This window comes from Polistes canadensis, unplaced genomic scaffold (genome assembly GCF_001313835.1).
Source record: "Polistes canadensis isolate GaletaPanama2010 unplaced genomic scaffold, ASM131383v1 scaffold_48, whole genome shotgun sequence".
Classification (NCBI taxonomy): Eukaryota; Metazoa; Arthropoda; class Insecta; order Hymenoptera; family Vespidae; genus Polistes; species Polistes canadensis.
The window spans coordinates 523,148-540,333 of NW_014569595.1; the positions used below are offsets into that span (position 1 = coordinate 523,148).

Here is a 17,186-nt window from a genome sequence, read left to right on the forward strand (position 1 = left end):
CATTTTATTGTTCTCATTACAACAAAATTGTTTTCATTATATTAATCCTAATTACGATTTTATACATTGTACAAAAACAAATTCATAAATATAATCAATTTAATTGAATTTCGTGAAAATATTCGTGACTGCGTGATTGCATCTATGATTATAGTATTGTATCAAACAAAACAAAACAAAATTCTTTCGTCATAAATGTTATACGGCGAAGAAATAAAATCTAACAGAGGTATAGGAAATAAATAAAAAGACATGAATTCTTATGGTAAGCTATTATTACATCGAATAAAATGGAGTACAACGATAATGATTGAAAAGTGATATGACAATGTAACAACATCGAAGTTACTCCCGTATGAGAATTGTGAGAACTTGAAAGTGGAGAAAAATCAAATAAAAATAGGAAATAAAAGAACTGTACCCACAACCATCACCCATTCTCCCCCTTCCCCCTCCCCCTCACCCCCTTTAGCCTTGCCTTTCATTCTTCCTTCTTTTTTTTCCTCCTACTTGAGAAACCATGCAAGCTAACTCGTATCGTGCTTGTCGGTTGCAACAGAAGTAAAATAAAAGGGCAAAAGGGAAATGTAATTTCTCTCTCTCTCTCTCTCTCTCTATCTCTCTCTCTCTCTATCTCTATCTCTATCTCTCTCACACATACACACACTCTCTCACTCTCTTTCTCTTTTTCTTTCTTTCAGTCTTTTGTCCACTTTTTCACGATGCCTAGCACGTACACACGATACACGACTGGTACCAAGAGTAAGAAAGAAAACTGAGAGAAAGAGAGAGAGAGAGAGAGAGAGAGAAAGAAAGAAAGAAGATTGGAAAGAGATGGGAAAAGGAACAATAGGGGAAATGGGTGGGTGATTTAGGGTAGGTACCAAAGGTATTCTGAAAGGGGGGAGGGAAAGGTATGGGCTGAGTTGACTGGGTGATGTCGGTCGGACCGCAGTTTGTTGAAAAAGAAAGAGAAGAAAAGGAAGAAAGAATGAAGGGGTAAAAGAGAGAGAAAAGGAATGACGTGTGTAACAGAATTGTATTGCATTGGCCACACGAAAGGCCAACCTATAGTGTTTTTTTATTTTTTTTTGTTTTCTCTCTCTCTCTCTTTCAGATGGTGGGAAGGGGGAAGGGGTCCCCCTGTCCACCGACCAACAGAAAAAACTAGAAATACGAAAGGAATTATCTTGGAAAGGGTAACGGTATGAAAGAAAAAGTAAAAGAAATCAAGCAACCAAGAGAAGAAGAAAAAGAGAAAGGAAGACAAAAAATAGAAAGAGAAGAAGAAAATAGTTGCGTGACTGTTGCGTTGCACTTTCTTACGTAAAAGGAAATAAAAGCCAGCTCGTTTGAGCTCTAACTTGTACGTGCCCTAACACTTTCCTGTCTCTCTCTGTCTACTATGTATCCATCTTATTTTTATCGTTATTACTATTACTATTATTATTATTATTATTATTATAGGAAATGGGAAATGGTGGAAATAATTGAAAAGAAGATTATCGAAAGAAACGATCCCATTCGATGAGACACTCAACCACTATCACTATCTTTTCTATGTATTCCCTCGTATAATATTCCTATATCTTCTGTTTTTTTTTCTCCCAAATATAAAATAAAACAAATAAAAAAAAATTGTTTGTGAAATGAATTATCCCCAGGAAATTTCTTTCACGTATTATCTTTTTGTTATCGTATTGTGGTCAATGAAATTATCTCGTACATCGATCATCTTTTTCTATTCTCACACACTACGCTCCCACGCATATAGGACTGTGCGCGCATGTACATGTGTATGTGTTCTGTTAAATACACAAACATGTTGGATTACGTACGTGGTACGACCACGTGATAAACCAACATCATTCGTTCACACATCGCTCATCCCGTGTCCCCCCTATTTCCCACCACACCTCCCCGCTCACCTCTTCCCCTTTTTCCGTCTACTCTCTTCTAGGTCTAATTCTGTTCTCTCTTCTCTCCTCTCCCGAAGCATCGTTATTGCACGCATCGCAAATCCGTTCGTGGGAATTCATTCGTGATTCTTGATCACAAGCACTCGTCATCCGTTTACTGTAATCCCCTCGTTATTAGAAAATCGAAGATTTTAACGAGGATGGAAAGTTTTCTTTGGTTATCCCTAAACGATTATCGATCGATCATTATAATTCAATTGACAATAATTATTTCCAGAACTTTTAATTAATTATTATAATATATATATATATAATTAATACATATATATATATATAAATACAGGGGGAAGGTGTCCTACATAACTCTAGTCACGATTTTTCAAGTACTTGCGATAACCTGACAAAAAAATACTTTAAGGGGTTACATGGGTTTGGGGCTTTCAAAAAAATCAATTTTTTTTTTTTAAATTCTACAACTTATCTAGAATATTGTATTTAATTTTGAAGTAGATAGGAGTAATAGTTTAAAGGATAGAGCCTTGGAAGTTCCCCTCTTAAATGGCTCTTTTATCAGCACTCAAAACTTTAAACGCGTTTTTCTCAAAATGCTTTTTCTAAAGTCAGTTGTCAAGATTTCTCGAAAACTATTTAACCGATCTTAATGAAATTTGCTACACGTCTTCGAGACACTATTGACAAGGACTTGGACGAAGGATTTTTTTTTTTTTCATCAAATCGAATTTTAAGAAACCAAAATGTGGTGCAAATTGTAGCGAAATTTGAATGTTCTTGCTAAAAACGTTGTCAAAAATCCAAATTTCAATTATTTTTTTTTTCCTTCGTCCAATTTCTAGTTTCAAGTATTCACTAAAAGACCCTATTTTTTCCACTGAAAAACCCCCACCGTTTATGAGTTCTGCTGTCAACGCGAAAACACTTTTTTTCGGTGGGGTCACCGGAAATAACGTCGCAATGGCTGAGTTTAAAATATTTTTCAACCAAAACTTCAGAAAATGTTCTTTAAATATGTATCTTAAATGCTATAAAAAGTTTGAATAAGAATTCCATTTTTTATATCGAAAAAAAAAATTGTTGAAAATATGCTATTTTTTCCCGGTGTAAACCCATGTAACCCCTTAAACGAACGTTGATTTGTTTTCGATTGACTATACATTGCAATAAAATGATTTGAAAATGAAATTGAATGATTTTGTTGTTGTTGTTGTTGTTGTTTTTCAGGAAAATGATACCATTCGTTTTCGTGTAACGTTGGAAGACGAAGTACCAGACGGACAACAACCAAATATAGTTGGAGTAGATGCTTATGTGATAGTACTCGACGAAAACGATAATCCACCGCATTTCCTCGGCGTACCGTATGAAGCTGTTGCAGAAGAGGACTTGCCTGTGGGTTCCACGGTTCTTCCGGGTATCAGGGTCATGGACCCCGATCTTCTCGGTGACAACATCGAATTAACGTGTGTCCCACAACCTCAAGTAAGATTTAATGTCCTACTTATATATTCTAATCCAAACAAGAGAGAGAGAACGAGATCAAATAAATCATGTTCGTTAATTTAAAATGATTCAAAAAGTTTCAAAATTTATTTAAAATGATTCACGAGTCTAGGGTGAAATTTATCAATGATTTTGTTTTATTATGATAAAACGTTTAAATACAAAATTAGTACGTATCTATATTTGAATGTGTTAGTCGATAAAATATCGTTGATCAAATTTGTATGTATCTTTGATAAAGTTAATCAACAATTTGAGAATTGATAATGTATCTGTGATGAAATTAATCAATGATTTGTTCCGATGAAATGTCATTGATCAAATTTGTACGCATCTATGAAAGAGTTATCAACGATTTTTTAAGTCGTTTGGCATCTATGAAAAAGATAAATCAATGATTTGTTACAATGAGAAATCATTGACTTAACTTTATCGTAGATACATACAAATAATCTCAACGATTAATTAAATTATTAAGAGATCATTTTTGTCTTACTTTTTATTTTTATCGAAATATTTTCATAGGAACGTATAAATAAATAATAATCAAGAAATATTTCTTTGGGTTTATGTTTAATCAAGTAGATTGATAGAAAGAATAAGAGGTGGGGAGGGTAGGATCGTGCAATAGGTGGGGAAGAAGGTGGTTGGTTGCAATGCATTATTAGCAAAAGCCTTGGTGCTTCCGTTTCTCCTCCTGAGTCAAACGTGTTCCATGGAGATTCCCTATTCTGGACTAGCATGAAAGATGTATCAGTGTGCCCTGCTGGTATATTCAGTAGCTCACGTAAATGAAGAACCGGCGGCTTGGTGGATGAGGTGTTCTAGCATGCACGTAACGAGATAGAGAAAGAGTAAGAGAAAGAGAGTGAACAAGAGAGAGAGATGGTAGATGCTCAGGGCGCTTTGTAATTCACAGTTTTCCATTAAATTATCCACGCCTCTCATAGTTCTAATAAGTTCCCTACATCCAACTATTCCTATAGTACGAGAAGCAGTAATAGTAATAGTAGTAGTTGTAGTAGTAGTAGTAGTAGTAAGTTGTAGTAGTAGTAGAAGCTTCTAACCGAAGAGGAAAACGCGAACGAACCGGGCAGCTAGAAAATTGCGGTTACAACCTTCGCGATACGTGGATTTTCCCTGGATGAGAAATTTTCTGACGATTCATTTCCAATTCGTTGCCTTCTTGTATCAACAATATTAACGAATCTTTTTGTTTTTTTTTTTCTGTATGGAAAAAAATTTACAAAATAATTTCGATTGTTTTTTATTTGTAAAAATACATAATATTTATTTTTACGCGAGTATTTTTAATATATCTTGGATGAAAGGATTAAAAAAAAAAAAGAAAAATGAAGAAAGAAATAATTCCCGTTTTAAAATGATGGTTGGGCGGGGAAGAAGGGGAAGGGGTTGAGTAAACACAGGTGATAAGAAAATTCTTTTAAATAAAATTCGTAATAAAATTCGTATTATCTATATATAACACCCGAGATTCGTTCCCGTTCTAGAGTACCGTAAAACTTGCTCGTGAAAGATGCGAAGAACGGGGTGAAGAGGGGGATGAAGGGGGTGGTGGGATATTAGTAGGTATAACGCGTCGGCTACTACGTCATATTCGCTCGATAAATTCCACGTGCCGTTGGCCGGCAGACCAATAAAACTGTAAAACCTTTTAACTAATGGCTCAGCCAGCTTTACGACAGCAAACTTTAATGCCTCTCCTATCTCCTCTCTCTCTCTCTCTCTCACTCACTGTTCTTTTTTTTTTCCTAGTCATACATAGTAAACGAATCCCCCGACCGTTTAACGCACAGTAGTTCATGTTGATTATGCGTTATTAATGGGGGTAGTAGGATACGCACGTAATCAATTTTGTGTTGGTGTTGTTTTTCTTTCTTGTTTGTTTTTTTTTTGTTGTTTTTTAAATCGCAACACGTGGCCTCGCTATCATTCGTCCTTTCTTCTTTTTCTCTTTATTTTCTTTTCTTTATATTTCCCGTTTGGGAAGATAAAATAATGCATCTGTGTTTTATTAACATGACACACACGCACACACACAGTGTGTGTAATAGTAATAGTAATAGCCAGAAACATAATGTTCCACGTGTTGTATTGTTTTTGTCTCCTGTATTCATACACATACTTTTGTTTTCTCTTTAGAATTAACGAACGAGGTAGTAATTTGTATGAGGGGTGGGAGAAAAGAGGGGAAATGTAATAATATGCAGGAGATAATTATTAAAAAAAAAAAGAAAATAAAAATAAACACGAGGATAAGTGTCGTATCGTTAAATATAATTATCGTCAATGTAATTATAATATAATAATTATGCGTTATCATGATCGTAATAATATATTATATTATGTTACAGTTTCTTGATGCTTGCCAAAAGTTTGGTATCGTCAACGTTGAAAAAAGCCAGAATACGTACGTCGGCGCTCTGGTTCTAAGACAACCACTAGACTACAGAGAGAGGCCCTTCTACCAGCTACTTCTAAGGGCTAGCGTGAGTAGAGCTTGAAAATTGATTTTAATTATGAGCCTGGTATTATAGCTCTTCCCTATTTATATTGCGTCCTGGAGAATAAATCTAACGAACGAACGAACGAACGAGAGAGAAAGAGAGAAGAGAGAGGATGGTAGAGAATTATATACCGGGTGAAGTATTTTAAACTCTTCATCGATAAAAAATATTTCACTCGATTTTGATATCCAACTTGGTGTGTTAACTTTTTAGTATTCGCCATTTCTTTTTATTTCCACAATTTTATTGTTATTAAATAAAAATCTGCACAAATTTATCAATTCTCTAATTAGGATTTCTCTAATGATTGTTCGATCTTTTTTATTAGATATTTTGTTCTTTCTTTTACAACCTCAATTAAAAATTAACAACAGTTTTTTTGTCGAAATGAATTTAAAAGAAAAAGTATACTTATAAATTTAATATATTATTTTGAAGAACTTATTTTAAGAAGTAATATTGTATAGGTGTACAGTAAAGCTTTGAATAAAAATATACCAAGAAACAAAAAATTATTTGGGCAGTACTAGTTTAAATAAATATAATTATTCTAATGATCAAAAATAGGTGATAATTTGAGTGTCGATTATTATCAATAATAGTCAATGTAAATGTAAGCTCACTGTAAGTGTATCAACGTCCTATTAAATATTACATTTATGATATATCATTTTATTTAAAAGAAAAGAAAAAATGAAGTTGGCTTTCATATATCTTCTATTTGTTTGTTTAGCAAAAAACTGATTAACGTGAAATTACGGTACCTTTGAAACCACTTAAGTTTCTCCCATGACACCATATTGTTCTATCACAAAATAATAATCGAGTTATTCCGGTAGCTTGGTTTAAATAGTTCACCCGGTATATATGTATAGATTATCTAGTTACATCGTAATAGTGTCTAGTTAAAGTCTATGTATAGATAGTCGCACTTTACACATTACATTCTCTTCTCTCTTTATACCCTATAAACAAAAGTCCTATCGATCATGTCATAAATTACATGAGAAAGATAAAAATTATATTGAAATATAAAAAAAACTATATATGTGTGTGTGTGTGTGTGTGTGTGTGTGTGTGGGCGTGAATAAAATTAAAATAAATTAATGACTTTTTTTCAAAAGCTCACGTAATTATATGCACATCAAATATTTCGATGGGCTAACACGAGATATATGGGTCATATAGGGTACTCGTGCTATTCATTTTTTTCCATCTAATTGTACCCTCGTGTAACGAATAAAAAAAAGAAAGAAAGTAAAATCTCCTGACGTCCAATTAAAAATTACGTGTCAATACGTTCGACAAAATTCATGTGGTTTTTTTTTTTGAAGTGAATTATTTCATTATATTAAATCGATATGAGACGATCAAGTAGTACTTGATCATTAATGAAATTTTAATTGAAATTATTATAAAAATTGTTTGTCCTAATTTTTTTTATCAATTATTTAACAATACGTATAAGAAATATAGAATGTTCTAACCCTTTAAAATGTTTTTTTTTTAATAAAATCTCTACGACTTCTAGTTTCATATATATTTTCATGCATATATAAGATATTGTTATAAATAATTACTTTGTTTATTAATTGTTACGTTATTTTTATAAATTGTTAGTAATTTCAATTTCTTTCCTCTGTGTACGAAATAAGATGAATTTAATTCGAAAAGATTTGTTTGCAACAATTTGTTTATTATATATTGTTTATTAATTATTAACAATAGGAGTAAAAAAAATAGATGAAAGTTTTCCCTTTGAAATGATATATTGTTCAATTTTCTACGATTTTTAGTTTCTTAAAATTTCTCATTGAAAATGTAAGACTTTACGTTGACCCACTGACCTACATAATTTCATTCAATTACTCATTGAGTTATTGACCTGTTACTATTACTATTACTATTACTACGATTAGCTGTAGTAATAGAATTATGAATGAAAAACTCTAAAAAGCAATATCTTTTGAACGGGAAATCGTAGAGACATGAAACTAAAACCATTTTCAAATAAAAATGATCCTCTGTTTATTTATACGTAACAACAATATTGTTATAATAAAATCGAATTTGTTTAATAATTTTTTAAACCAAGAAAAAAACATTTATTTTCCATCAAAAAGATACAATTACAATGAAATCATACGAATGTCTATTGGAATGATATCAATTTGATTTGCTTTATTATAATAAATAATAAAAAAATAAATTAAAAAAAATGTAATTAAATTCGCGTCGCGTCGAGTTACACACTCGACGTAGATTTCTTTTTAGAATTAAGATCATCTTACTCATTGTTTTTAATATTAAAATTTTATTAGACAATCAAAAAATCCCCGATGTGAAACATCATATATCTGTAGTTCTACGAATAAAAAAAATTCGTGCAATTAAAATAGATCGCGAAAGAGGACACGTTTTAAAAGTCGTCTAACCCAGATATTTCAACTTCTTCATTCGATTGAACGTTCTTTCTTTTTTTAATTTGGTTGTCACAGGATGGCTTGAACAATGGGACGACTGGCGTTGAGATAAAAGTCGCAGACATTCAGAACAGCCCACCGGAATTTCTCGACTCGTTAACTGGGATAGTTCGTGAGGACGATCTCATTGGGACTTTAGTGATGACAGTTAAAGCAAGAGACGGTGACAGGGGGATGCCAAGAAAAATGTTTTACGAATTGGTCACCAGTGAGTCAATCATTCGAATTCATAATAATAATAATAATAATAATAATGTACATACGAGTTTTTGCATGAAGGACCCGTATATGGGTCGCTAATAACCAAAAGGTTTAACACTGTTTCAAAATAACGCTTAACAAAAAAGATTATATGTATATTAGGATGAACCAAAAGTTTTTTTTTTTTAATGTTTTTAAAGTAAATTTTACAAAAACAATCCATTATGCAGTTTCCAAGTAAAGTTTCAACAAAATGAACTCACGAACTTTTGGTTCATCCTAATATATATATATATATATATATATATATATGATTATTGTTTGATTTTCTTATATAGATCCATTCGATTACTTTTTACTCGACGACGATACGGGCGAATTGAGAACAGCTAAACCATTAGATAGAGAAGCATTGAAAGATTCAACGGGAGTGTTAACATTAAAAGTGAGAGCTCGTGAGTTAATAGATGGTATACCAGGTAACGATGAGTTGACAGTTTCAACAGCAGAAGCCACTGTCACGATCAAGGATGTCAATGACGAAGTACCGACGTTCAATAGACGTGAATACAATATCGAAATTCCTGAGAATGTACCGGATGGTACACCGTTACCTCACTTAGACATGACTGTTAAAGACCCGGACGTTGTAAGTAGAAATTCAATGAACTCTAAAAACGTTTCTAATGAAATAATACATCTCATCTATTTTATATTTTGATCACATCTTTTTTTCCGGGTAGGGTTTGAATTCCGTATTTTCTTTACGTTTGGAAGACATAACTGGTGCATTTACGGTAGAACCAGCTATGGCTACCGGAAGTACTTCAGTAAATATTCGCGTAACCAACGGTTCATTAGATTATGAGAATCCCAATCAAAGAAAATTCATCATATTGGTAATTTTAATGAATTTCTTTTAATATTCTAATAATTGTCATTAAATTTTGATCATTTTCTCATTCATTTATTTCCATTGTTAGGTCGTTGCCGAGGAAGTACATACGAATCCTAAGCTTGTATCTACAGCAACAGTTACAGTAACAATAACTGATGCAAACGACAATGCACCTTCTTTTAGCAGTCCAACTTATACAGCATTGGTCTCGGAAACTGCTCTTCCAGATTCACCGGTAATTACGATCACTGCCAAGGATCGTGATAGTGGAAAGTAAGTTGAATAAATAATAAATAGAAAAAAACAAAAAAAACAAAGAAAAAAGTTGGATCATTGACAGGAAAGAATTTTGATTCGATGATTTGATATTCAACAGATTTGGTACATCTGGTATAGTTTATCAATTACTTGGACAAGGCTCAGAACATTTTTCTGTTGGCAAGAAAACTGGTGCCATCACTGTTGCATATTGTCCAAATCCTGGCACATCACCTTGCTTAGATTACGAGGAACAAACTGAATATTTTCTCACATACAAGGTATGATACAATTTACTATATAACGAAAAGAAAAGAAATACGTTATTTTTAATAAATATTTCATTAAAAGGCAACCGATGACAATGGCGAAGGTCAGACAACGAGCGTATCCCTTCGTGTTAGTTTAGCAGATGCTAATGATAGTCCACCGCGTTTCCTTCAAGAAAGATATCGTGCAGTGGTGGACGAGGGTGCTGAAAAATTTGAACCAGAATTGAAGGTCCAAGCGCGGGACAAGGACAAGACATCAAAGATTGTTTATAGTTTGATCGGCGGAAACAAATTAGATTTGTTCGAGATCGATCAGGATACCGGTGAAATAAAAAATAAGGGTCCAGTCGATATGACGAATTCAACTCACGATTGGATAGCCCTCGTCGTGCAAGCGAGCGACGGTTTATTCGTTGACACTGCTCTGGTCAATATCACCGTACGTGACGTGAATAATAATGCACCGGTATTTCCTCACGACTTATATACTGCCAGTATACCTGAAATTTCACCGGTCGGTTAGTATCCTGCGATTTTATGGATGCTTTTCTTCGATATCACATATGTTACATCAAATTTTATCTATTTTATTTTACAATTGTATGCATTACAACAAAAAAAACCATCTCCAAAATTTATATACGTTAAAAATCGTATTTAACGCTAAACGTATTAACGATAGGATCAAATGAGATCTGTTGTCAAATTTTTTATAGTATCATTTGATAAATCGAGAATTGCATAAATGGTATATTTTTTATTATACATACATCTGTAAAATGTATAATTTTTGATTAAATTATTAATTTATCTTTAACACACGTTCCATGTCAAGTGTACCGTTTTATTGTAGATACACATGGCGTAATAATGACACTTACAATTAATCGAATACAACACGGCATGGTAACATGATTAAAGAATCTTCATTTTAACAATTATAATTTTTATTAATAATATTATAGGTACCATCGTTGAAGAGGTACTAGCAACAGATGCTGATAGTGATCTCAATGCTGAATTAGTTTATAGAATACAAAAAGGAGCCTTTGATGATTTTGCTATTAACGAGACGACAGGTGTTGTTACGGTGTCGAGAAAATTAGATTTTGACGATAAGGATACTTATCATGTTGAAGTAATAGCCTTTGATAAAGGTGAAGATTTTGTTTTTATTTTATTTATCTATGCAAATTGTTGAACCAATTTGTTTATATTATTTTTCCTTTGTACATTTTTAGGAACTCCAAGTTTAACAGGAACGACAACACTAATGATCAAAGTTGAAAATAGCAATGACAAGCCACCATACTTTACACCTGAAACTCAACGAGCTGAAGTAACAGAAGATACACCGATTGGCACCGTTTTTACCACGTTAAGGGCTACTGACCCGGATAGCGAAAATTCAGAAGCTTTGAACTTTGCCATTTCTGAACCGATTACGGCGATCGATAGGAATGGTCAACAAGTTAACGATAGCAAATCATTTAAAGTATGTTAATAAAACAATGTAACTTCTATTAAAAAACAAAAAAAAATTTTTTGCATTGCAATAACGTTTAAATTATTTTTTATACATTTTTTTAGGACTTCTTTGCTGTTGATAGAACAACAGGACAAGTTTCAGTTGTCAGACCATTGGATCGAGATGTTGCAGCAACCGTCAGCGTTACTATAGTTGTTAGCGATACTACTGCACCTACTTTACAACAAGGGAGAGGTAGATTATTATTATTATTATTTGTGTTATTATTTGGTATACTTTGTCAGCACAATTGTGATGTATGTTTTGTGTTACTCACGTATAGGTACCTTGATAATCACTATAATAGACGTGAATCATGTTGCACCAGAATTTTTAAAACCCTGGACTAGAAATAATCCAAGATATTTAATCGAAATGCAGGAAGAACAACCAACCGGTGCAGTCGTAGGTGCATTCACTGCAACCGACGTTGACAGTAACATAGCAGGATACGCGATTGAACCACCAAGTCCTTATTTCAACATAGACAATATTACTGGTTGGTTTATTTTAAAAATAAAAAAAAAAAATAATTTCCTATATCCAAATTTATTTCCATCTGTTTAATTTTAAATCGATTATTTTAGGAATCGTTAGAACCAGTCAAGTTATCGATTACGAGGAAACGAAGCAATTGGAGTTCACTGTTGTAGCTTATGATTCCGGGGTACCACAATTATCCGCAGCTGCTAAAGTGATCGTTACGGTTATTAACGTTAATGATCAGGATCCGAAATTTGAGAAAGAAGCTTACAACGCATCCATCAAGGAAAATTCACCACCGGGATCTCACGTTATTGTTGTTAAAGCTACCGACGGTGACGAGGGCTCCTTCGGTGAAATTATGTACAGTCTGATCGGTGATCATGCTGCCGATTTTAACATTGGTACGTGGAAATAATTACATAATTCTCGATTTAAACAAACAAAAAATAAAATCACAACAGTATCAACGAATTATCGAACTTTTTTTTTAATAGGACACGAAACTGGAGAAATAACTGTTGGCGGTGCTGCAGTACTTGACAGAGAAATTACACCAGAGATTGTAATAACAGTTATGGCCAGTGACAACGCTCATGTCAATTCTCGACGTAGTACATCGATTCCTGTTGTTGTTAAATTGATCGACGTTAACGACAATCGGCCAATATTTTCACAACACAGTTACAGAGCATCGGTTGCTGAAAATTTGTCCGTTAATCCTCCAGCTCCAATTCTACAGGTTTCATTATATAATTATATAATTTTGTAGTTTTAATTTAATCAATACATTTTTATTTATTCATTTATTTAATTAATTATTATTTAGGTGAGAGCTGTTGATCACGACGAAGGTGTTAACGGAGAAGTTTGGTATACTATCGTTCATGGAAATGAAAATGATTCTTTCTCGTTGAATCGAGAAACTGGTATTTTGTATCCAGCTGCAGCTTTGCTTGGTAGAGCTGGTTCTTACAGAATTGAAGTTGAAGCAAGAGATGGTGCTGGAAATGGACCACATTCTGATAGATGTTACGTTGATATTAGAGTCACACCAGTTAACACTCACAAACCACAATTCGTAATGCCTGAATTAACAAATGCAACTGTCGAGGTACCCGAGGTACGTGCATTAATATAATTTAAATGTATCTACATACGTTTGTAATAGATTAATTATGAAATTAATCTGTTTTACCACGATAAAATGCAAAATCATAAGAATAATTAATGTAGAAGATTAATGAATTTTAGAACGCCGGCGTACCGAATTATTTAATACTAACTGTGAAAGCTATCGATCGTGACCCTGGTGAAAATGGACGAATAAGTTATCATTTGAAAGTTGGAAATAAAAATGTTCAAGAAACCGAAGAATTTTCGATAGATCAAGAAACCGGTGAACTTCGATCGAAGATCATACTCGATCGTGAGATCAAAAGTAAATTTGAAGTAAGTTCTTTTTTTTTACAAATATAAATTACGAACAAATAAATAAAAATACGTATAAACATCATTAATTTTCATTTAAGCTTGTCCTAGTAGCAACCGATCATGGTACACCAACAGCCTACGAAGCTTTACGTCTTTTAACGGTTCAATTAGTCGACACTAACGACAACGTACCACAATTTTACGACGAATACAATTTCCAAATATCCGAGAACCGTCCTAAGGATTATTTTGTAGGTAAAGTAACTGCTCAGGATGAGGATGAAGGTAGACACGCTAAAGTTTACTATTACATAGAAGCAGGTTTGTAACAATCATTTAATTTTCAAAGACTGTATCAATAAATCACGTACTAATTGGTTTTTTTTTTTTTTATAATAATTCTAGGTAACGAAGGTTACGCATTTTACATGGATAAATCAGATGGTAGCATATACGCGAACAAATCATTCGATCGTGAGACAAGAGACAAGTATGTTCTATCCATTCTCGCATCCAACAATCCTGACCTATATATCAATCCAACGGAAGCAGGTCGTCCCTTATCACTAAGTTCAGATCATGGTCATGTTAACGTAACGATCTTGATCCTCGACGAAAATGATAATCCACCTATTTTCGAAAGAAACGATTATTATGCTGGAATTAATTCTATGGCTAACGTTAACGATTTCGTTACCAAAGTAGTTGCATCTGATTTGGATGTTGGTGACAATGGTACGCTTCATTATTACATAGCTGGTGCCAATTTGTATAAATATGGATCGGACAAGCCTAGTGGTTCGATAATACCAAGCCCATTTAATGTCACACAAGATGGTAAATTAATAACCAGTGGATATATGGCTGAATATAATCAGGATAGATTTATCGTTGAAGTTATAGCCAAAGAGACAGCCATTCCAGAGAGATACGCAATGACTCGAGTTCATGTAAGAAATTTTAATCACAATATTTATTGATATTTTCTTTCATTTTTGTTAATTATTATCTTTTTTTTTTTTATTTAGGTATGGGTATTCGAACCATCACAATTGATAAGAGTGATCTTATCACGACCACCGGAAGAAGTTAACAGACAACGTGATGAGATTGTTTCTGAATTATCGAATGCTACTCAAAGTAGAGTAGTTGTAGATGATATTAGATATCACGTAGATGCTTCTGGTCATATTAGAAGAGAATGGTAAGATGATTAATTATTTAATAATACATAGATATAATTATTCGTTTTTTTTTTTTTTATAATTGTATTATCGTTTTTAATTTAGGTGCGATATGTATTTGCACGTGGTAGAATTAAAAAGTCAAACGATAGCTCCAGTACCGCACGTTCTCAAAGTCATTGATGCCAAATACGATTTCTTAAAAGATTATTACGCCGGTTTTGCCATAGAAAACGTAGTGGTGAGTATTTTTTTACATTCTATACATATAACTGTATTATAAATTAAATAAAAACTAAAATAAATTAATTTGAATATTTCGTATTTTTCAGCCAGCTTATGCTGGAGTTCAAGAGGAACCTTTTGATCCTGCGTTAGCAGCTTTGATAGCTTTAATAGTTGTTTTACTAGTAGGTGCTGTTACAGTTACAGTAGTTTGTTGCTGTTTACGGCATTGGTGAGTTTTCAAAATTATATATATATCTTTTTTTAAAATAAAATAATTTTTATTCCACTTCAGGGTAATTACTGTGCCAAATGATATTCGTAAGAAGGATGGTTTGATAAAAAAACAAATAATCGATGAATTAAATACCACGGAAAATCCTTTATGGATCGAACAGTAAGAAATTAATTCTAACATATTTAAATATGTTCCAATAATTATTAATTTCTACAAAAAAAGAAAATTTTTGAATTTTATCGATTTACAGAAAATTAAAATTATACGAAGAGCAAGAATTAACGATGCAAGTATTTAGCGAACCCGAAGGTGGTCTTGGTTTGGAAAGACGTGGAAGTGGTGTAAGCCTTGGTATGGGTGATACATCTCAAGACAATACTTATGCTACTATTCAACACCCGTTACCAGCAAACAGGCATCGTTCTACTACTCCAGATTATACGACTCTTCCAGGAAATCATAATGTTTGTAAATTAATCTAAACGTTCGTCTATGATAATCGATTAAATTATTATCAAATTTATAATATTAATCACAATTATTGGTGTGTTTTGTTTTTTAAGGACGTAGGTATTTAATTCGTAAAATTATTATGCATTTATCATTTTTCCTTTAGTTATATGAATCGGCAATGGGATTTCAAGGTTCAACGTTTCAGCCATCGCCAAATGTAATGCCACAACTAACGCTGGACCGAGACGGCCAACCCCAATTTGTTTCAGGGCTAGTATAAAGATAAAATTAAAAAAAAAAAAAAATACCAAAACGAAAAAAAAAAGATGATACCTTGGCGCAAGAGAAAAAGAAAATAAAAAAAAAAGAGAAAACCCTTTTCATCTATACGTAATTATAAAAAAAAACAAAAAAGAAACAAAAAAAATCGCCGTACGTTGTACCTCTTTATCTACGGCTCTGTCTATTGCACGCGCCTCTTAACGAAAAACTAATTAAAAAAAAAAATTAAAAGGCTCGCATGCACACACCTCTGAGACAATAACAGAAGAATAGTTAAATGTGTTCCTTCGTGAACGGAGACGGGATATTATAATCGAATAAATTTGTTTGCGACAAATATAGACGCGTGTAAAAGAAGAGCAAGATATTTTTTGTTTTATATACCTATATTTTTTTTTCTCAATGTCCAATATAAATGATTTTACTTCATTTTGAAATTCGAGCTCATTCCATGACGACAGTATTAACGAGTAAAAAATTTTGATGGAATGGAGAGGAGGAATACGAGAAGGAGGAGGAGGAGGAGGAATATTTTGAAGGACAACGACGAATGATAGTCAATATATTAAAGGAGAAAAATATATCCTGTAGCCGGTGTGTGCATGTATATATGTGTGCGTTGCCAACCTGGAGTCCTATCTATAATTTATCGTTAGAATTTAGTATTAGGGAAATCAAAAATACTAGCTCATAGATCTTAAATGAAAATATTAAGGGGAATAAATAGATAGAAGACCGAAGCTTGGCACGACAGATATATGTATATAAATGAATGTGTAGATTCCGTCCAGCCCAGTTTTTATTATTATTATTATTATTATTATTAAAATTAATTATTATTATTGATCATTATTAATTTTTATATATATGGGGTGTTAGGTTTTTCCGGTCAAATGGTGTCAGTGTATTCTGCGGATGAAAATAAGGAAAAAATATTACACAAAAATAGGTCATTCTTAATGGATCTTTAAATGAAGCTTTAACCCTGACGCAATTCTGATGCAGCCCTGTATATATATACATATATATATATTACACACAAAATTTTTTAATTACTTTTAATATTTATATAGATATATATATCGTAAATTTATATGATATAGTTGTTTTTTAAGAGAGGTGGTATCGTTAGTTAAATGCCATATATATAAGTTACATCTTTTCATATTTTAACAAAATTTTAGGAGAGATTATGGAAATTAAAGTTTTTCGATTATACATATATACGTTCGTTCTATATATTTAGTATTATTATATACTAAGAATACTTATGCTACAAACC

The 17,186-nt window shown here is 32.6% G+C and overlaps 1 protein-coding gene and 1 long non-coding RNA gene across 2 annotated transcripts in view; one reads left to right on the forward strand and one right to left on the reverse strand.

The window, feature by feature from the left end:
- The window catches only part of LOC106785307, a 30,844-nt gene extending 20,356 nt beyond the window's left edge, over positions 1–10,488 (reverse strand). The window contains exon 1 of the long non-coding RNA XR_001381513.1: positions 10,448–10,488. This is a non-coding gene — a long non-coding RNA (uncharacterized LOC106785307). The remainder of the gene's footprint in view (positions 1–10,447) is intronic.
- The window catches only part of LOC106785305 (cadherin-87A), a 156,561-nt gene extending 140,625 nt beyond the window's left edge, over positions 1–15,936 (forward strand). Inside the window, exons 5-28 of the mRNA XM_014745634.1 lie at positions 3,159–3,416; positions 5,813–5,947; positions 8,464–8,656; positions 8,988–9,298; positions 9,393–9,548; positions 9,633–9,820; positions 9,924–10,086; positions 10,157–10,595; positions 11,043–11,234; positions 11,319–11,572; positions 11,668–11,800; positions 11,889–12,104; positions 12,193–12,492; positions 12,586–12,830; positions 12,918–13,211; positions 13,343–13,540; positions 13,621–13,843; positions 13,928–14,472; positions 14,551–14,726; positions 14,812–14,947; positions 15,039–15,163; positions 15,227–15,328; positions 15,420–15,633; positions 15,786–15,936. Coding sequence (XP_014601120.1) covers positions 3,159–3,416; positions 5,813–5,947; positions 8,464–8,656; positions 8,988–9,298; positions 9,393–9,548; positions 9,633–9,820; positions 9,924–10,086; positions 10,157–10,595; positions 11,043–11,234; positions 11,319–11,572; positions 11,668–11,800; positions 11,889–12,104; positions 12,193–12,492; positions 12,586–12,830; positions 12,918–13,211; positions 13,343–13,540; positions 13,621–13,843; positions 13,928–14,472; positions 14,551–14,726; positions 14,812–14,947; positions 15,039–15,163; positions 15,227–15,328; positions 15,420–15,633; positions 15,786–15,902 — 5,313 coding nt within the window. The 3' untranslated portion in view covers positions 15,903–15,936. The remainder of the gene's footprint in view (positions 1–3,158; positions 3,417–5,812; positions 5,948–8,463; positions 8,657–8,987; positions 9,299–9,392; positions 9,549–9,632; positions 9,821–9,923; positions 10,087–10,156; positions 10,596–11,042; positions 11,235–11,318; positions 11,573–11,667; positions 11,801–11,888; positions 12,105–12,192; positions 12,493–12,585; positions 12,831–12,917; positions 13,212–13,342; positions 13,541–13,620; positions 13,844–13,927; positions 14,473–14,550; positions 14,727–14,811; positions 14,948–15,038; positions 15,164–15,226; positions 15,329–15,419; positions 15,634–15,785) is intronic.
- The last annotated feature ends 1,250 nt before the right edge of the window (positions 15,937–17,186 follow it).